The sequence below is a fragment of the Sinocyclocheilus rhinocerous genome, unplaced genomic scaffold, assembly GCF_001515625.1.
Source record: "Sinocyclocheilus rhinocerous isolate Xijiao unplaced genomic scaffold, SAMN03320098_v1.1 scaffold875, whole genome shotgun sequence".
Taxonomy (NCBI): Eukaryota; Metazoa; Chordata; class Actinopteri; order Cypriniformes; family Cyprinidae; genus Sinocyclocheilus; species Sinocyclocheilus rhinocerous.
In genome coordinates, this window is record NW_015659463.1 from 805365 (window position 1) to 827669 (window position 22305).

A 22305-nucleotide genomic window follows, 5' to 3' on the forward strand; every position below is an offset into this window, starting at 1 on the left:
AATATTCAGCATTAAGCACACATATGCAGATAAATAATAAGAATAATAAATGTAAAATGCACTTAAATGCAAGTTTAGGATATCCTATTATATCTGACATTTGCCACTAGGATCTGCAAGCATCGCCCTCAAGTGTTAGAAAAATTAATCACAGTATTTTACAATCTTAGAAGCCTTAACTAGTCAAGTAAATTGATGTTCTAGTTTAAGTCATAAGATAGGCAGGGCAGTAAATGCAAAACTCACATACAAGTTTAAAAACAGCTTTTTATTGTCAAAGTGGTTCTGCTATTTACACTATACAAGCTAAATATGCATCACAAATAAAAGCGGTTCACATTTATATACAATATATATACGAATGCACTAAACAATCTATCATATGAACCCAGCTGTATCAATTAAATAGGCCTAGATGTGTGTAAATAATGCTTGGAAAACAAACTGGTCTGTGTATTCCTTATTGAAAGGAAAAAATCCAGATGATCTGTATGATAAAATATAACAAATGTTAGCAAAACCTGTTTGAAGAAAAGGTATATAAACTGGGCAGCATTGTGACAAATAACCATTACAGAATTTCAGTCATAATATTTTTTGCTTTACATACCATATGAATCACATTACAAAATTATCAGTATTCAGTGCCCTTGATTTTATGTTCAATCCAATGCTACTTTGGTTAAAGCAAAATATGCCCAGCAAGGCTATAACTTGACTAAAAGAGTATTTTAAAAAGAACATTATTATGTTATTAGAATATTAAAATGACAAACTACCATTAATTGTAACCAGTATTTTAAAAAATGCTAAAGTTCGAGGGTTATTTAACCAGCACTTATAGGGATCATTGAAAAAAAAAATTATAATAAAAAAAAAAGGTTAAGTAGTATCAAAAAGCATCTAAGGTAGCAGGTTGTAAAGTCGGGCACTTTTCTTTAGTATATTTAGATATATAATACTTCAAAAAGTACACTTTAGAATTAAATGATCAGTTTCAGGAAAATAAAGTAAAAAAAAATGTTGCCATGTTAAATAGTGACTTCTTGGGGACCACTGGCATTGTACTTCAATCTCCAGCATAAAGTTCAGTTTGTTTTTTGGTTGACAATGCAAACAGAACTAAGATGTCAGCTACATTTCATATATCACAAATAAAAATCCATTCCGTATCCAATTTTTTTTCATGAATGTGGTGAAATTAACTGCATGCTCACTTCTGTTGCAGTTTTCTCATTGTGTACCAATATCTGCCACTACCAACCCATCTAGTCATCAGTCAGCACATAATATTAGCACAACTTATTGTACAACAGGATTGCACAGCATAATATTTTGGCAGAATCTGAACAGTTTTGAAAGCATCACATGAACCACTGAGTAAGAGCGAGATATTTCAAACTCCAAATAAGCAACAGGTTTCCTTCAAACTAAAAAACTACTGGTGCCTTTCATGTTTCTACATTTCAGCTGGTTCATTAACTACTGCTAATACCAAAACAAGGTCCACAAATACTCAGATTAAAAGAAAAAAATAAATCATTTACGACTGTTTTCATGTGAGATATTGAGAGCATTTGAGAGCAGCTTCTAAACTAAATCACTTAAACTTCACTGCAGTGAAATGCTTAAAGAAACAGTTCACCCAGAAAATGAAAATTTGCTGAAAATGTATTCACCCTCAGGTGATCCAAGATATAGATGAGTTTGTTTCTTCATCAGAAAAGATTAGGAGAAATTTAGCATAACATCACTTGCTCACCAATGGATCCTCTGCAATTGATGTACTGGAGTGGTGTGGATTATTGTGATGTTTTTATCAGCTGTTTGGACTCTCATTCTGACGGCACCCATTCACTGCAGCAGATCCATTGGTGAGCAAGTGATGTTATGCTAAATTTCTCCAAATCTGTTCCCATGAAGAAATAAATTCATCTATATCTTCGATGACCTGAGGGTGAGTAAGTTTTCAGCTAATTTAAATTTTTGGGTGAACTATTTCTTTAATATGATAATTGGAATTGTAATACAGGGCAGATTCTGTCTATTTCAAGTAAAATATGGTTTTGTACATGTATATGAGGTCCATATCTAGCGTTTGTGTAAATGAGCTTGAGTATGCAGGCATCATGATCTTCAACACAACACAAACAAAAATGATAAAGGACAATGTCATTGTACACGTTAATACTATAACACTAATATTCTTACACTAATACTCATCCGAACTGCAAAATATATTCGATACAATTAAATAAATAAATTTTTCACTGTTCAAATATGCATGTGATTAAGGCACGCCTTGCATTCTATGTCTACTGTGCATACTTTAGGAAAACAGAAAATATATTTCATGATAGTTTGATTATAGAAATCCTTCGCTTTGGCACAGTGAAATTGTGCGATATGATAAATTGCACTCTCACTTGACCGAAAACACTGCACGTTGCCTAAAATAGGTGGTAATGTTACTCGTTGATTGTCCAAAGCCCACTGGAGAGTAAACCATCTACCGATCCATCTTTACCAAACTAGCCCGCTTCATTCAACTCCCAGAGAGCAATCAAAACCTCTACAATATCCTTGTTCAATGGCCAAAGTAATACGCAGAATTAAATATGTAAAATTCTGATATATAGCTTGCTGTCACTTAAAAGAAATCTCGAAGAATGCAATTATGTGTTTCTACGGTACTTGCAGTCAAGTCGTGTCAAGTATAAGAGCTCTGGATTGATGAAACAGAGAGTGAGAGTTAATAAAAATAACGACAAGCAAACTGAAGCCATAACAGCATATTTCTACAGGGTTAAGTGAGGATGCACTAACCCTTCAATAAATAAAAAAAACTCTGCCCAAATAGACAAGATCAGCGCTTTTACAGGTTTTAAAATATAAAACATCAGTCTGAATTTATCAAAAGGTTTTTTTTTTTTGAGTAATGCAATTTTCCCCATTATCTGACGGCAGGCTATCTGTGTAAAATGGGATGTTGATTTGGGTCCCCCTCACCTTTTGTCTTCCCACAGTGGGATAGGGCATCCACTGTGTCATAAGGGGCAGAAAAATATGGATAGAAATAAATGAGATGTTACATCACTAACCTAACCTATGCCACACACTCTCATACAAAGGCACGTACACAAAAACACACATTCATCATCAGAGTTTGTCTCTTAGTGGCCACCCAGAGCACTGCTGCTGCCTGTCGTCCAATCAATGATGATGAAGCTCAAGCTCATTATCATAAACAACACGCCCAGTCCAGCAAAACAGGCAGCCTGAGAAAAAGAGAAAAGCATTTTCTGTCATTAATCTAAACAAATAAAATGACTTTCTGCCCAAATTAAGGTGTTGCCTGAACAACTGATGTTTCGATTCAGACTAATTTGTGAACTGATATTTAAGAGTTTTAGAAATGTTCAAAAAATGTACAGTAACAATGTATTTCTACTATACATCTTTTTTCCAGTAGAAGAGATATAAACACTATGTAAATCCTTAGATGTGATGATATAGAGCTGAAAATGGGTCGTATCAGAGTCAGAGTAACTGGAATAAAGTAGCATAAACCTTGGATCAGTGCAGTATAAATTAGTATATACTATTATAGTTTTTGGTAGTATTTTGAATTAAATTAAATTTTATTTTATATTTTCTGTTTTCAATTAAATTTTAATATATCATAATATCATAAATTATATATAATATATCATTTTCTTTAATATATCTATATAGTTTTTATCATTCATTTAACAACAATCACAAATGCTGCCTTGAAGGTCAGTGTTATTTTAGTATAAATGAGATATTACTGTTACGTTCCACGTATGTTTTGTGTATATTGTTTTTTTTCCTCGCTCTCCTGTCTTTTTTGTGCTATTTCTTACTCTGCTTCTAGGTCAGTGTTTATTGGCTGACTGGACTGTCAATCATCATTCTGACGTCATGATGTTCTGCCAATCCGCTGACATGCCAGCTGTATTTGAGGCCTCGAGCTGATTGTGTGTGTGTGTGTGTGTGTGTGCGCCACGCCAGCATACCTTGTGCTCCAACACGGACAGCAGTCTCATGTTCGACATTAATTTCAGTCTGCTGACGCTTAATGCATCTTGTCTTATGGAGTCATGCTTTGTGCTGTGTGATTTGATCTATTCACAGTTTCGTTCTTTGGCTATTGACCTGCATTGAATTCTACGTGAAAGATTAAGCCGATGTCCGTGATAAGAGTTTTAGTCTTACTATGTGTCGGGTTCAAAGTTAAGAATGCATTCCGGTGCATCGAGCTACTTAAAGGGGTCATATGATGCGATTTCAATTTTTCCTTTCTCTTTGGAGTGTCACAAGCTCTTGGTGCATAAAGAATCTCTCGGTGTTGATTCGAATGTCTAGTCAATCGTTGTTACGATCTTGTTTGTTTTGTTTATTAGATTAGTTTGTACTTTGTTATATTAGGTTTGTGAGTGCCACCCTTGTACTTTTGTTTTTTAGTTTAGAGGAGTTTAGTTCGGGCGTCGTACACGCCGAAGATTTCGGTTTTATTTTTATATTTCTTTTCTTTGTTAGTTAGTTTAGGGTTTTGTTCTGTTTATTTCTCTTATTTGGGTGACACTCCTATTTTTGTTTTCTTTTTTGTGCTAAATCTCACATTTATTTGTACTCTTTCACAACGCGTCCAGTAAAAACTTCTAAAACGTACTATTTCTCAGTGTCATCTTTGGTCTGTATCACAACCAGTAACAGTTGTCTCACTTAAATGTTACGGTCGTCCCTCTTTAACATCAAGCACGTAACAATTACTTTTTTGTATTTAATCTTATTTCAGTTAATGTTTTATTTTATTTCAGTTAAGAAAATTGTGGTTTTATTTTTCTATATAATAACCCTTTATCAATGTGAAGCTTTTTAAAATTTACTTCTCTGTCTTACTGGGTAGTCATAAATTATACAAACATAACTCACAAAGATTTTAGGAGTAGAGCGCATTGGCTCTTTATCCTTGGGAACAATACGGATGTAGAAGACAGCAGGGAAGATGAAGATAAGACACGGAGCGGATGTTGCACCTGGAGGAGGAAGAACAGGACAAATATAGATTAGCTAATCAGCTGAATCCAATTAAATCTGACACTGATGACAATTAAACATGATGACAATTAAAATTCCAGCAACGTTTTCCTTGCTGATGAAAATGAGAATGAAAAAGAACTCAATGTGAACAGAAACAATTTTATCACAGTAAGACTCATGGGTCAATGTCAAAGGATTTCTGAAATGAAATTTTTTTTTTTTTTTTTTTAAAGAACACAAAGCTAATTATAAAATTTTCAAAACTTTTCATTTTGTAAAATTTTCAAAGAAGGTCAAAATATTTTTAAATAAATATCACAAATTTTAAAAACTGCTTCACTGCCCTTTTTACACATAATAAAAGATTACGCCAAACCATTTTGTATTTAAATAATTCATCTCAAAAAGAGAATTTTTACATCATAAATATATTTTTAGACTTTAAATCCGACAAAATAATAATAATAATAATTTTAGTTTAGAAACCGGGACAAAAAAAGTTTCATGTCATTGATTGGTTTTGTTTTCCTCTTCATTATGATCAAAAGGAACCCTGACACTCACCTTCTTTCCAGTAATATGAGCTAAACACAAAAATATTGATTTAACAGCACAACATTATCTGTTCAAACAAGCAACGGTGATATTTGAAGCTGTTCTCAAGGCCAGAGACAGTGTCAATGTCCCTTACCCACACTGAGAAAGCAAGACAAACAAGTGACGCCAACGTGAGTCTCTGCTTTGGCATTTCTGACACATGTTTGAACACAGAATTGTTTCCCTCAGAAAGCACATTTGACCGCTCTGGATTTTGGGCTGTTGGGTCAGTGATGATTGAAGGACTCACCAATGATGCCAAAGATGCCCAGGATGTTGGGGGCGAAGATGACCAGCATATTGATGAAGGTCAGGAGAACGACGGCGATGGCAACGTGTCGGATCCAGTTAAAGGTCTTATTAGGGAATATCATCTCTTGAATGGCTCTTCGCACCTTTGAGAAAAAGTAGCAGATTGAAGCTTGAGAATATTTTAATGCTAATTTTAATGACTGAATTTAAGCAACTTTTGAGCCACTTTGAGGTCTTACAGCAAGCTTAATCTGTCCTCTAAATCATGGGCAGCATCAATCGTTTTATATCACAATAACTATATATCACAATGTAGTTATTTTTGCTGTATTATTCAACCCAAATGATTCATATATTACATCAGTGGATCTTAATCATTTTGACACCAAGGTCCCACTACTCTACAACACAAAAATGAAGGCTAGATATAGCTGTAATGACAAAACAGCTTGTTTTCAGACTCTTTATATACAGAAACTGGGAGTGGCATTATATTTTAAAAATTAAATACAACAATTGTTCAATTCAATTCAAGTTTATTTGTATAACGCAATTCACGATACAAATCGTCGCAAAGCAACTTTACAACAAATTAAGTTTCTACAATATTTAGTGGTAGCTTATCAGTCAGTCAATGTACATATGGCAGAAATGTACGGAAAAATAAATGAAAGATGTAATCAAACAGACGATAAACACTATTAACAGCAATTATTATATGATGCAATCAACTTATAGCAAAATTTGGTAGTTCTGTATGTTGTTTCAGGGTTGGCATCATCTGAGGTCCTCCAACAATTGTATAAAATAATACAGCTAAAATAATTAAATACCATAATTCCAGAAGTTTCAAAAACGTATTTAACAGTTTTCCAGCTGTTTGATTAGATTATTTTTTTACCCACAAATAGCTATTTCTCATCAATTTCTTTCCGGTAAAATATTTTAGAGTTTGACACAATTAGAATAACTTATTTTCATTATAGAAATTTCCGTGACTTAAGATTTTATTGATTTGCATGACTTTTCCAGGTCTAGAAATGAAACTTTTAAAATTCCCTCATATATCCAGGTTTTCCAAGAACCCTGGTTCTTAAACAGAATAAAATAAAAACTGACGAGGGGAAAAATTTACATTACGAAATATAATGTCAGCTTATCTGTATCAAGGGTTTAACAGGAACAAAAGTGGCATAAACCTTTGATCAGTGCAGCGTTATTTTAGTATCACTGAGATACTATTATAGTTTTTGTTCATATTCTGAATTAGAATTTTTTTTCTATTTTCTGTTTTTAATTTTATTTAAAGTTTGATTAATTTTTAACATATCTATATAGTTTTAATTATATTTTATTTATTTGTTTTAATTTATTATTTTTACAACTTCAAGTTAACCTAAACAAAGTGTGCTGAGGCCCCCTAGTGGGTCCCGACCCCCGGGTTGAGAACCACTGTATTACGTAACCTTGTAGTATTGATTTAAATAATCCAGTGAATTAAATAATACACAAACAAAAGGATGTTTATCTTTTATATTTTATATTATTCCTGGTTATTTGGGCATGAGTGGCAAATCGCAAATGCAATGCAGTTTTTTGTTTGGTGTATGATTCATTTTAAATCACCCTGTGGTAAAAATGCTCAAAACAGCACAATCTCTATGATATGAGCATATGAACGTGTTAAACTCACTGGGAACAGAACGATGGGCACAGTCAGCGTGACGGCGGTGAGCACAGCCAAACGCACGCAGAGGATGAGAGTGTCGTAGGGGTCGATCCTGCTGTATGTGTGCAGAAGCTCGGCCTCAACATTAGCTGCGACAAAATTCAAGAATTCATCTACTTAGTTTGCAGCTCTAATAATGCACGCTAAGCAGTACATTTTGATTTGAATATTTCAAGATGATCTCATGTGAATGTTCAAACGCTGAAATAGTAATAACAACTATTTTATAAAGCGCCTTTAAAGTAAGCTTCTCAAAGTAATTACAAAAAAAAAAAAGAGTAAAAGCAATTAAACAAAGAAAGTACACATAATGAAAGAATGAAAAAAGTAAGAAATCTGCAAACTCTCAGGACATGTTCTTGCATTCAATGGAGCAAAATGAATATTGATATTCATTTATTTTTACAGCCGTTATCAGATAAATGTTTTAAAATGAACTATATGTTGCACAGCCAACCAGAGCAGGACTGTATTTAATTTCACATGCAACATAATGCATACATAAAACTGGACCAAATGCAAGATCCAGTGTGCTAGTACTAGTAACGGTCAAATATGAGAGTGTTAAACTTACTGTAAAATGTTAGGTATCCAAAGAGAGCAGCAAGGAAGTACATAGTGTACATGATCAGAATGGAAATGTTGGAAATGTGCTGCATCTTCCTCTGAGTTGGGCTGCAGGGAAAAAACCATGAGATTCCTATTCAATCTATTTGCATAATACATAGATTGCGGTCGCAGTGCTGCTTTAATGCAGTCGACTTACTTGCGCAGCTCAGTGTAGATGGGCAGGACCTCAGGGTGGCAGACGAAAGCGAAGGCCAGAATGGGGATGGTGTATGCGGTCTGTGGGACAGAGAGTGCTGTTTAGATACATTTTTCTGTGAATGTAAAAGAAGAAATGAAAATGTGCTATTCTTTGAGTGCAATACATGTGTGTTGACGGTAAACATCTGCGGGCTGCAGTGGGAGTCGTCCACCATCACATGTCCGTTATGGTAGCCGTGGGCGTGGTTCGCTGTCGCGTTTGAATGAGCGTGTGCCAGCGTGCTATTGGCTGAAAACTCCTCGAATGGGCACAGAATCTGGAACTTCTTATAGATGACCTAAAGATACAGAAAGGAACAGAAGGCACAGTTAAAATGGAAAATACAGAATATCAACAACAAAAAGACTACTAGGGTGGTAATTTTGGCTATTTTGTGTATATATGTAGTAAGTACTCAACATATAATTCAGTCAAGAACATGAGTACTTCCTGTGTGTATTCCTTTAACTGCCATCACACAAACTGTACTGCAAAAATGTAAAGGATAAATATCAAAAAAGGTCTTTTTTTACATGTTTGTATAAAGTTATATTCAAGCCTCTAATGGCTACATTTCTTGTCAGATAACAAGTCCAAAGACATACAGACATAAAAGAATACAACAGGTTAAAAGTAATGATCCCTAACAGCAGGTGAAATACCAAAAACATGACGAATTAACCAAAAACTTGAGTACGTTCTGTGTGTATTCCCTTAATTGTGCCAAACAAACTGGATGGCAAAAAAAATTACATGACGAATGAATGAATGAATGAATGAATAAATAAATAAATAAATAACAATCAAAACTAAGGCCATTTTTGACATGTTTGTATATAGCTGTTATGGAATTTTGATCTTGCGATCAATGTTTTAAAGGTGAAAAAGCCATACAAACAATAAATAAATAGCCATTTTTCAACGTTTATTTATAGTTATGGAATTTCAATCTTGTGATCAGGGTTTTAAACTAGTTTTATCCCAGTACCTGGGTTTTATCCCAGTAACTGGCATCCAGTTACTGGGTTTTTAATTCTTTTATTTATTATTTAAGCCCATCTCTAATGGCTACATGTCTTGGTGGCTAAAGGAAAGACATAAAAATAGTTATCCCCAATAGCAGGTCAAATAGCAAAAACAAAAAAACATTATTATTCTTCAATGGGCCAAATGCTTCATGACAAACGTTACACTTGTGAAACATTCTAGAGCATCATCATTTTATCCCGAGAGAGTGTAACCAATTAAAACCAATTAAAAGCCTCAGTCGTCTTCTTTTGAAGTCAGTCAGAGCAAGAGTTTTATGAGTCAGCGTTGCTGTGTGTAGATATGACATAATATCTACGCAGTATATTGCTTCCTCTGGGGAAAAATGTGCGGGTGAACAGTTATGTGAAGCTGTGATTCAGCACACTCTGAATTATGGATGAGATACAGGGACAGGAAGGTGGTGATTTTTGGTATAAACTGTATATTTTTTGTACCAAATAAATGATTTATGAATGTCTTGATAACTTTATATTGTTTCCCTGGAATAGCATGCACTTATGAATCATGCTTAATAAGACTCAAGTACATTTTGTTTTCATATTAACTTTAGTAATATCTGTACTAATGACAATGATGATGATGGTAAATACTTACTGCACTGAGGAAGAAGACCATGCAGCTGAGCGAAAAACCACTGGCATAACCAAGGTAACCTGAAAATTTAAATATAGCAAAGCAAGTCAATATGGCGTCACGGTGCTACTGTCAATTGACATGCTGCGTACATGCATTCAAGCCTGAATCCCTGCAACTATAAATGCATGAGCTAAGAAAAGCGCAGTGAGCTATCACTCATCTCAGGAGCTAATTTGTGCTGACAGAGCCGACCAGACACAAATACTGACAAGGTCAACTTGATTCAATTACTATAAACACGTCAAAACAAGAAAAACAGAATTGTGTGTGGTTAAAACGGACTGTTGCCGTCAGATAAACATGCTGTACTGGTTTAGCTTACTGCTGCATATTAGAACAGAACGTGCTTTTAAAGTGCTTGAACTGATGCTCTGTAATATGAACGGTCCATACAACTGGGTCAAACGCACATGGAAACCCACTTTCATGAGGTGGAGAGAGAGACGAGATGACTGAAGTAGAAATGATCGACTCACCCAGCTGTTTCATTAGAGCCAAAGGCAGGATGAGAGAGAGAGATACAAGCACCACCAAGTAGTTTCCATTGAGATACCATTCCCTACAGAAACAGACAATTCAAGCAATGTCAAAAGCAAAAAACATTTTTTTACTGCGATTTCAGTTTAGATCAGTGATTTAATTGCTTAACACAACAATTTACTGAAAAACATCAAACAGAGGCATCATACTGTAAATGCTTGTCACCATTATGGTGATTAATGTTCACTTTTCCACTAATGTTCAAAAACTTTAAATTTTCTCCCAGCAGTACAAAAGTGTTACAGTGTTACATCAAAGATAAACGTACTCTTTGTCTGATCATTACTTGCAATTTCCACTATATGTGGCAATTTTAAATTACAGACATAATAAAAATAATTATTTATAGATAATTATTTGCTCAATATATAAGTGAAAGTTTAAAAAAAAAAGTTTTTATTAAGTTTTCATTAAAGTTCAAAAGTTTGGGGTCAGTGAGAGTTTTTTTTATTATTACTTTTATTCATCAAAGATGCTTTAGTTTAAATTGATCAAAAGTGACATTAAAGACATTTGTAATGTAACAAAAGATTTTTATTTTAAATAAATGCTGTTCTTTTGAACATGCATCATTGATATTGCATCATTGATAATAAGAAATGTTTCTTGAGCAGCAAATCAGCAAATTAGAATGATTTCTGAAGGATCATGTGACACTGAAGACTGGAGTAATGATGCTGAAAAATCAGCTTTACATCACGGGAATAAATTACATTTTAATACATATTCAAATAGAAAACAGTTATTTTAAATTGTAATAAAATTTCACAATATTACAGTTTTTACTGTATTTTTAATCAAATAAATGCAGCAATAATAAGCATAAGAGACTTTCAAAAATAATTAAAAATCTTACCAACCTCAAAACTTTTCAACAGTAGTGTACACTAATATCCAAATATGGTTATCATATATTCTTAAGTTATAGTAAGAGCTGTAAATGAAGCATGAATAAAAAGGGCAACAAAATAAACCAGCAAACAGTAAAAAAATGTATTCATAACTCTATGCCTATTTTTGTCTGTTTTTCTGTTTTCTGTTCCTCTGCCTGTGTGACAAACTAACAGCATCTTCACTTGTGTGGCTGTGGAAATCATCTACACTATTCCAGAATCAACCTGTCTAACTCCATCCGATTCCAGTCTGAGTCTGCGATTCTCATGATTTATGAGTATGTTGCATTTGCTGTGGCCACTAGCGACACAGACCATCTAATATCATGCCCAGAGCAGACTGAAACATGGCGCAGTTCCCGCTCCTGGACTCAAGTAACCGCCACACTGTGAACACGAGGACACACACACAGAGTCACAAGGTGTTGCACAGTGTGTAGATCCAGGCCTTGTTTGAGACTCCTCTATTTTCAGACCCTCTCCGCAACTCCCCACTTGTCCCGGTATTCAGACACTGAAGGGAGGGCTGGTGTGCCAATGCGCGGCCCTCTCAAACTATATGTAGACTACTATACGTGGAAATGAAACATCATACATTATATATGAGAGATAATAAAGATACGCTACTGTTAGGGGCATAACGATTCCTCTGCAGTACAATAAATGGACTATGTGTAGATGTAATATATATGATTTTACATGCTGACTTTGGGTAACAACATTTAAACTAGGCCTGAGCGATAAAACGGTATCAATATTTATCGATGGTACACCTTCGATAACGATAGAAAAAATGTTGGATATAGTGAACGATAGAAGATGTGTTCGACTCCATGCAGCACTGCACAGACCGATCGGCAAGAGTAGCCGCTTGCAGCCGGGGGCGGAGTTGAAAACGGACTTCACCAAGTAGGTATAACTGCAGACCAGAGATCTCCAAAGTGGGGTGTGAACTCCAAAAGTGGACAGAACCTCCAAAATGGGGCGGGGGCTCTTCGCGCAAAGACTTTCACCATTGGCTCTGGTTTCGGCCAATTGCTATTGACTTACATTTCAAAATAAAACTTTATAAATTAAACATTGTTTCTAATTAATCTAAAATAAAATATGCTATATAAATAAATATTTTCCGCGAGAGCAGAGCCCAAAGCTCGTGGCCAGTGTTGTTCGGACTGGAACCTCTGCTTAATAAACGGGAATCACCCTCGAGCTCTCCCGCGAGCCATCTCAGCGCAGCGCAGGGGAAAGATTTTACTCTATCACTTTGTTTCAGCCAACGGGGGCGTCCCGGGGCTCGAAATTCGCAGAGTAGGAGGGGGTAGTAACGCTGGGTGTAACTAAAAAGGTGCCATTGTCCGGTGAGGACCGGTTGGGGAGTTACGGAACTCGTAGCTCATAGATATCTTATCTTATCTCCTGAACTTTCTTTAACACGTTATTCAGCGCCAATCCCGCCGTGCAGTCAATTTCACTGGTTAAGGTTAGGGTCAGATGTGGGGTAGGCGTAGGGGTTAGCATTTATTGTAGCATAGTGTAGGAAATCAACACTGTGATTGACACAACCAATAAAATCTTTAGAATCAGCTGTGGGGCGGAGTTTCCACTGAACTGGATTGGGAGAAAAAAATTGCGCATGCGTGTCATGTGCCTGTCTGTCAATGGGAGGAAGCCACGCCCTATTTTGGAGCTCCCACCCCGTTTTGCAGTTCCCTCCCCCATTTGGAGATATCCAGGCTGCAGTTATACCCTTCTCGACATGTCAACTTCTGCTCCCGGTAGTGATGCTCTCGCGGTGTTTGCATACTCTATCACAGATGAAGTGAATAAAATGCAATATTTGTCAAACACACAGACGTTTTAGAAACGTTTTCATGAGCAACAGAAACAACATTAACATTTACTATTTAAATACCAATAAAGTGGGATAAATATGCTTTTATCAGTGTTTTTTTGATAAAGTGACTCAATATAACATTGTGACTACAGTAAAAAAAGCTTTAACTTAGGGCTGTGCAATTAATCGCATGCGATTGTCATGCGCATCTCGTCAGTAAAGCCGGTTCTCCTGACAACCTAGGCAATATCGCATTCATAATCGCAGATGAATCGCATTCGATTATGAACGCGATATTGCCTAGCTTGTCAGTGAACTACGGCTCTGTGTATTAAATGCTGCTCCATCTGAAAGCAGGTGATGGCGATTTACTACTAATCACAGAACCGGCTTTACTGACGAGATGCGCTTGACAATCGTATGTGATTAATTGCACAGCCCTACTTTAACTGTTATAAAAACACAGATTTGTCAGCATTATTGCTATTGAGGATGTTAGAATAAAACCGAAACACACGTTGTCATGCGGTGAATCTGGCCCATTGTGAAATAGCTGTGTCGTCATCAGAGCTCCTGCAGCCGCTCTGGAGAAACTGCTCTGGCTGAGTCAGCAGGCTGCTCTCGGAGCGCTCTTGCGGTGCTTTGCTGCCACACGTGACAGTCACGTGGCGTCGGCGCCGTCTCAAGTCGGACAAAATTTCTAAACGGCATGCACTGCTTCAAGTCAGATTGCGATCGATCTGTGCAGTGCTGCATGAAGTCGAACACACCTATAGGCACATGCTATGAGTGATGCAGACACGAACACATGCTGAATTGAGTGCTGTGCCTACCTGTGATGAGGAGATTGTGAATAAAAAAATGAATATTAGTCGAATTTAAAATAAACATTTGCATTTGAATGCAAAAATAGTACAATCAAATGTTAGGAAATAATAATAATAACAAAAATATTAATAATAATAAATTTTATTTATAACGCACTTTATATTCACACAGAATCCCAAAGTGCTACAAATTAAAAACAAGAAAAAATATTAAGAATCATTCAAAGGCTTTGCTAAAAAGGTAGGTTTTGAGGCCACGTTTAGGTGTGTGTCGGGAAGCGTCATCAGTGGCGCACGAGATGCAATGATGATGATGTAAGTGACGTTTTTGCATTTTAATGTTTTGTTAGTCTATATTTAAACTTGATAAAACATGCTAAACTAGGATCTAACCTGAGAACACAAGCAGCTGAATAAAGTTATAACCCAGCGTTTGTTTTCAGATGTAAAAAACGAGTTGTGTCTACTGACATCGCCATGACGATACGCTTGTTTAAAGCAGCTGTCAAGTGCAGAAGAACAGAGGTGTGGTGGGAAAAAGATAGTATCAGCCAATCAGCTGCCGTTCTCTTATTAACTGACCAATCACAGTTCACAGAGCCCACAACACCTCCCCTAGATGCCAGGTTGAGATTTTTGAGTGTTGAGTGACCTCAACGGTGACATTGTCAGCTGATAATGACAGTACATGTCTATATCAGCGGCTACAGAGCTAACGGAGATTTGTCAATTCATTCACATTTAACTGGCAAAATGGCATGTTGAGCAAAGGTCAAGATTTTCTCATTTCATTTCAGCATTTTACAATGCCACTCTAAAGTCCTTACCCTGAATTGGTATCTGCTTTCAAAAACGCCTGCAGAACCAGTGGGAACTCTGACTTGACGATGTATAAGTAACTGGACATGGCTATAGGAAAGACAAAAATGAGTAAATTAGAAGAATCGCATGCAAAAGAATATAACCGTCAGGGGTTTATGCTGATTTCATGCTCATTTTGCATGCTGTATTCTGCTGGAACTATAAAACTATAAAAATCTATAAAACTTAAGAAAAAAACTATAAATATATATATTTTAAATATAAATATGCTTTTTAAATATATTTTGCTTTTAACTTTTGGAAAATGTACAACTTTGCAATATATAAAAAGGTATTTATTTTGTGTTTTGTAAATGTATTTATGCACACACACACATATACACACATACATAGTGTTAATTATCAGCATAAAGCAAGTTTCATAATTTTGCCAATTCAGAAAGTGTGTGAATGAAAGTACAGGTATGGAAGTTAACTGGCAAAAGCAGAGAGGAAAATCTAAAAATGAATGAAATGAATGAAGAGAAAAGACAGAATAAAGATGAATAAAAAAAGATCTGTCAAATCTATAAAAAAATATGAATAAAGAAACTGTCTGGAAACAGTCAGTTTGGGCTAATTTAATTGTCAGATTTTCTTTACCTCCAATGTTTTGAAGAGTGATCGCGATTCCGGCTGCCATCTTCCCTGTGATTCCGAAGGCCCTGAATCCCAGCTGTTCATAAGATCTGATTCCTGGAAATAAATATCAGTCAAACATGAAGAGAGAGACAAATCTCACCACCGGAGCCAAGTTTCCACAAAACACCATATCTCATGTTATGATTATCGTTGCCTGCGGTCACCGCAGTTTAACATGGAAACTCAGTAAGCCCTAAAATGGTGTTTTCAGAAAGGAAATGCCATCGCAACAATACACAAACAATGCCATCAACTGCATAAAAATGCTTTAAAACAGCATAAGTAATCATCGAATAAAAATCTCTTTTTATTATGACTATTTATTATTTATAGTGCGATGCCAAATATTACAATTATCACAATATTATAAAATATTATAAATATTATCAAATTTAATTATAATTAAATTATAAATATTATCAAATTATTTAATTGGCCAGTTGATAAATAAATTTACCTGTATAATATTATTATATTATTAGCTAGTAGTGGTAACCTCAAATTAATGGCAAATTTATGATTCAACTTATTACGAAAATTTTAAATCCTTTGTCCAGTGTTACTATTTTTTCTTCACTATATTTAACCATAGTCATATTTCAGGGAATTTATTTTCAAATTTCAATAAAAATGCAGTTAATTCAGTAACTGTGAGTTAACTTTAAAGGGGTCATATGATGCTGCTAAAAAGAACATTATTTTGTGTATTTGGTGTAATGAAATGTGTTTATGCGGTTTAAAGTATGTCCACCTGATGAGGACACAACCATACAACACACTGATGGAGAAAAAGCCTCATCTTACCCACAACACCTGAGGACTTCAGCAGGAGGTGAATAGAATAGCAGGAGAGACCAGCTACAGCCGTGAGGAGAAACCTGAGGACAAAATACAACCATCACAATCACTCCACATCTGTACAACACCATCTACACCTACTAGACCTAATGTACAGTGTCTTTAGAAATTCAACCATAGAAATCTTCCAAGAAGAACCGTCGAAGTTCCTCTTTTGGAGATGAATGTACAACTTTATACTTACCAAAATGACTTTGGCAGACATTTTAAATATTAGGTATTAGGTATCCAGCACAGATATTTAAGATTATAAACTAAAACCACTCAAATACAAAGTCTACAGCTGGAGTTCCAAGTGCACTGCATGCATGTGTCTTATATAATAAGGTCTACAATGCTTTATAGCTTTTTCAGATGTATTAATGCTGTTAAGTAAGATTTACTTCTGAATGAATCTTGGGAAAGTGCCAGTGTTTGTATTGGAACCGAAAAAGTACATCTGCTGATAAGCTATTCTGTGAAACCCCGCGATCAAACACACCACCAACCAATTTTATCAATTTATCGAGTTCTTTTCTTTTCGCTTATGTAATGGAAAGTCTAGGTTTGCCAACTTTGAGAAAGGCAAATCTGATAAAAGCTTTATCTACACAACGGTGGAAAGCGATTAGTGTACTTTCAGGAAGGTGCAAACTGTCCCTGAATTTAGTGTATTGCAAGTCTATTTGGAAGACAGGTACCTGATCAATGGCAAGTAATTAACAATGGGCATGAAATGAGCTCTATAACAACTCTATTCAAATGTTGACTTCAACAGCTGCCTACCAATTCAGTATGCAAGAGGAAGTCCCCTCAATACCTGTGCGCTGTACTCCACACATCTACAAGAGAATTCTCTGAATTTGCATTGTTCATTTCAACACAAATATCTTTGTCTTCATTAGTATATATACACATGCTATACAGGTGCATCTCAATAAATTAGAATGTCGTGGAAAAGTTCATTTATTTCAGTAATTCAACTCAAATTGTGAAACTTGTGTATTAAATAAATTCAATGCACACAGACTGAAGTAGTTTAAGTCTTTGGTTCTTTTAATTGTGATGATTTTGGCTCACATTTAACAAAAACCCACCAATTCACTCAACAAATTAGAATACTTCATAAGACAATAAAAAAAACATTTTTGGTGAATTGTTGGCCTTCTGGAAAGTATGTTATATGGCTCTTTAAATATTGACTATAAGTGGCATTATAAACATTAGTCCTTTTATTTAAAAAAGCTGATGCAAAAAAAGACATTCAGACTATTTTCAGCTCAGTTTAGAGGAAATTCCATCATTTAAAAAAATGTCACCCTCATCTGATAATAATGTTTATCAGATAACCACACAACAATCCAGGTCACATTGTACTCCAAAATTGAAAAGAAAAAGTAATGTGATTCAAGTTAATTTAGTATCACTGCGATACTGATATAGTTTTCATTAATATTTTGTTTTGTTTTCAAATTTTCCATTTCCGTTTTAGTACTTTTCTTTTGTGTTTTCGTCTCTTTTTTATTTTAGTTTTTGGGTTGTTTTATATAATATATATTTTTTTTATGTTAGTTTTAGTTATTTTAGTACATCTAAACTAAATTAAAATGAGAAATGTTGCCTTGGCAACTACCTGAAATAAAAACTTTTAAATATTTTACTTTATTTCAGTTCATGTTTCATTTCATATAACCAACACATTTTTTTACGGCTTCAATTTTTGTTTTAGGTAACTATAATAACCCTGATTTTAGGGGGAGAAAAATGAGACATCTTTTGCACATCGACATTGTTTTTTACTGAATATGACCAGGGCATGTTCTTGTCTGGTTTTGTTCGATTCACTCATGAAATTCACTATTCTTCTAGACTGCATGCTTCATGTGAAAAGCAAACATTCATAAAATGTTCATTTCAAATGAGAAATTCCTTAATGAGAAAGTCAAATCAAAATTTAAGTTATCTCCTGATGACAACTGCTTACGAATACCCCAGAAAACCCATTTTCTCATTTATAGGCCTACAAGGCGAGTCTTTTGTGGAGTTGAAAAGTAAAAACACTGGACTTGATCAAACTGCCTCTTGAGAGGGATGCGTGAAGTGTCTCCTAAATTGAGGTTGATGAATTTCTTGTTATATACCCGGAAATAAGACTATCTTTGGAGGAAGCAGTCTTGGCCTGTTGGATAACTTGATCAGTGGTATTCAGTTCCCTGTAACCTGACTGGAGCTGCGGACACCTCAGACGTCTCCCTACTCTCCTCCCCCAGCCGCGAGAGAAACCAAATATGACAACTATATTTGGATGGGGGCGGGGGTTCCTAAAAAGAAGGATGTGTTTGGAGAAGGGAGGAGGCGTGGTCAGCCCAGGTCATGGCCTTTTTGGGGCCGAGGATAGATGAGAGGGGTGGAGCTAACCAGTGGAAAATTTTAGGAAGGAGGGAAATAAAGAGTAAATGGCAGACCACACAAACGCATGTTATTATTAGACACTTAATATATTTTGTATTATATATAAAATTAGAAATCTATCACTCTTCATCAATTTAACACATCCTTGCTAAATAAAAGTGTTGATTTCTTTCAAGAAAAGAAAGAAAAACATTTACTATCCCCAAACTTTTGAACGGTAATGTATACGAAAGATTTCTATTTTTAAATATATGCTGTTCTTTTTAACTTTGTATTCATCAAAGAATCCTGAAGTATCACAAGGTTCCAAAAAGCAGCACAACTGTTTCCAACATTGATAATAAATCAGCATATTAAAATGATTTTTAAAGGATCATGTTCAGCTTTGCATCACAGGAATAAATTATATTTTAAAGTACATTAAAATAGAAAAACATTATTTTAAATTGCTATAATATTTCACATTATTACTGTATTTTTGATCAAATAAATGCAGCCTTGATAAGCACAAGAAACTTCTTACATATAGTCTCTCTCTCTCTCTCTCTCTCTCTCTCTATATATATATATATATTATATATTATATATATTACTGTCAAATGATTAATCGCGATTAATCGCATCCAAAATAAATGTTTTTGTTTACATAATATATGAATGTGTACTGTGTACATTTATAATGTATATATAAATACAAACACATGCATGTATATATTTAAGAAAAATATGTTATGTTTTTATATTAAATATCTTTATATATAATATAAAATATAATAATATAAATATATAAATGTATATACACATGTAAATATTTTCAAAATATATACTGTATGTGTTTGTATTTATATATACATAATAATCAAACACAGTACACATACATATATTATGTAAACAAAAAAAATAAAACTCAAAAAAGTTATTTTACATATACTATGATACTGAATGATTAACATATTCATGTGCTAGGTATTAGCATTATACTTCTTAAAGAGTACCATGGTATAGGTGTAAAAAAAATCATGCTATTGTCATGTTACATGTCCAAAAACAATCTATGCTCAACGCCATCCATGTTAATAAATTATGGCAAATATTATTTCTTCTCATTCTGATTCATCTTCAAAACACTGCATTGTGTGCCACCTGTCAGTAATGCACAAATTCACTTGAGAAATCATCTCAATTCAGTCACATCACTACCACTAGGCTCAAAGTCCCATTTATAAACCCGTACATTTAAAGGTATAATATGTACGTTTTCGCCACTAGAGGTCGCATTTTCAAAACAATAACAAAGGCGAAGTTTGATGACACTATGAAGGAGGATGTTCACGGATGAGGTAATGAATAAATTTTTTTATTACCTGTACCTTCCATAAGTTATTCAAACAAAATATGCAAATAATTATTTATTGTTGCAAAATAAATATAATAAATGACTGGCTAACTGCACATTATCCCTTTCTTTAAACCACTTTAAAAACCAGACTGATAAAACATAATTACTTTAATTTAATCATCTAAATAATTTCACTGACAAACATTTGTCATCATTTTTCATTTGCAGTATTTTAAAACCCCTGAAACATGGGCTGATTTTAAAAAAAGTGGTGGCCAAATGGTGGTTTGTGTGTCATTTAATATAACACAACGGGGCAGATATTTTCCATAGAAAACCCTTTCTGGTACACGATCAACATTAACAGCCTCCAAAAGGGAACACTCAATTATTCAAGAGCATGTCTGGAAAAATAACACATGTAAAACAATACTTTAAGTACCATGGCAATTAGACAGCCAATGGTGTGCCAAATGCTTGACATTCAGATGAAGTGAAAACGCTGATTCATTGAGGGCTGGACGTGACAGGTTCATTTGCATGACTATGAGATGATTCACTGATGCTTCACATCAGAACAAACGTCCAACAATCAATGACTTTTTTCTGCCAATCTGCCATTAAGAGAGTAATGAAGGGATTTCACTTACAAGAAAAGCAGTATGCCAGTATTGGCCATAGCGTAGGCCAATCCCAATATCCCACTGCCCATAATGGCATTGCCCAAATTGAAGACTGACATGCCAAAAGAGGTCTTCCCCTCAAACTAAGAGAGGAAATGAAACTGATGAGCAACTAAAACAACAGCTGACCGAGAACATCAACACAGTCAAATATCATTCAGTTTCTATCTGTGATATGCTTTCGGTTGAAAGTTCACGGTAAATGCTGCACATACTTACATCAGTGAAACGTGGCTTCTTTCCCTCGCCGTTGGGCAGGAACTCAATGTTCTCAGCAAGTGTGCTGCCAGGATCATCAAACCTGTTGGACGGACGCCAGTCGACATTTAATTGACAATGACCTTGCAAGCTGCATCGATTCATTTGCTCTAACTGCATCTAGTAGTCATTGGTTTCCTGTTATTGACGTACCTGCCGTGATGGGTACCGTTTCTGAGGGTTGATAGAGAGTGTGAGAAGGTCCATCATCGAGCAGGAGTGAAAAAGAGGGTAAACATGCACTTAGACAAGTCAACACACCATGCCAGAAGATAAAAGTGATTTGAGGAGCATACAAAAGAAAGACCTCTGTACAGAAGCACAGAGACACAGTGAAACTGATTGCAGGGAAAACGCAATGCTAATAATCAAGGAGCAAGACCAGCTGAGAACCACTGTTTAAAGGGGCCTGGTTCTTCATGCAGGTGGTACAAGACAAAGCAAACACTTCCCGTTATGTAGACACACATGCAACTAACTTATCTTACGGCACATATCTATGAAGTTTTTACAGATAAAATTGAATATTTAAAGATTGAATATTTAAAAGTGCTTACTGTTCTTCCTCCATCATAGTCTTCATGGGCATGCACATTTCCTGTCCCAGGTCATGACCTTTCCCATTGGGAAGGATACTCCTTTCTGATCTGGCAGATTCCATGGTGGAAGTAGTCGATATCCCACGTGTGAGTTGTCTGATACAAAGTTGCTGAAAAAGATCAAAATTTGAAACTATATGAGTATTAACTACAGTATATGCATTAATTGTAAACACCTATAATTTGTCTTATATGTTCAGGGCTGTTATTGTTAAATAAAAACTAAAGCCAGTTTTATTTTAATATCATTGAGATATCATATTTTTAATTAGCTTTCATTTGTATATTTTGTTTTCACTTACATTTTTGTTAAAGATTTATAATTTTTGTTGTGTTTTTGTCATTTTTATTAGTATGTCATATAGTTTCTATTATTTATTTTATTAGTTTTCATTTTAGTTTTAGTTATTTTCTGCATCAAGTTAAACTAAATGAAAATCT

General features: G+C 34.9%; 1 protein-coding gene across 2 annotated transcripts in view; it reads right to left on the reverse strand.

The window, feature by feature from the left end:
* Positions 1 to 2933: 2933 nt before the first annotated feature.
* The window catches only part of slc38a3b (solute carrier family 38 member 3b), a 28145-nt gene continuing 8773 nt past the window's right edge, over positions 2934 to 22305 (reverse strand). Inside the window, exons 2-17 of one of the 2 annotated variants that reach the window (XM_016532641.1) lie at positions 21823 to 21974; positions 21419 to 21439; positions 21227 to 21308; positions 20975 to 21090; positions 16541 to 16614; positions 15698 to 15790; positions 15061 to 15142; positions 10616 to 10698; positions 10098 to 10156; positions 8578 to 8751; positions 8412 to 8491; positions 8220 to 8320; positions 7610 to 7734; positions 5915 to 6059; positions 4960 to 5063; positions 2934 to 3278 (exon numbers count right to left, since the gene is read on the reverse strand). In XM_016532641.1, coding sequence (XP_016388127.1) covers positions 3174 to 3278; positions 4960 to 5063; positions 5915 to 6059; positions 7610 to 7734; positions 8220 to 8320; positions 8412 to 8491; positions 8578 to 8751; positions 10098 to 10156; positions 10616 to 10698; positions 15061 to 15142; positions 15698 to 15790; positions 16541 to 16614; positions 20975 to 21090; positions 21227 to 21308; positions 21419 to 21439; positions 21823 to 21926 — 1548 coding nt within the window. In that variant the 5' untranslated portion in view covers positions 21927 to 21974 and the 3' untranslated portion in view covers positions 2934 to 3173. Of the gene's footprint in view, positions 3279 to 4959; positions 5064 to 5914; positions 6060 to 7609; positions 7735 to 8219; positions 8321 to 8411; positions 8492 to 8577; positions 8752 to 10097; positions 10157 to 10615; positions 10699 to 15060; positions 15143 to 15697; positions 15791 to 16540; positions 16615 to 20974; positions 21091 to 21226; positions 21309 to 21418; positions 21440 to 21822; positions 21975 to 22305 lie in introns of those variants that run through there. The other variant, XM_016532642.1, reaches the window with a different exon arrangement.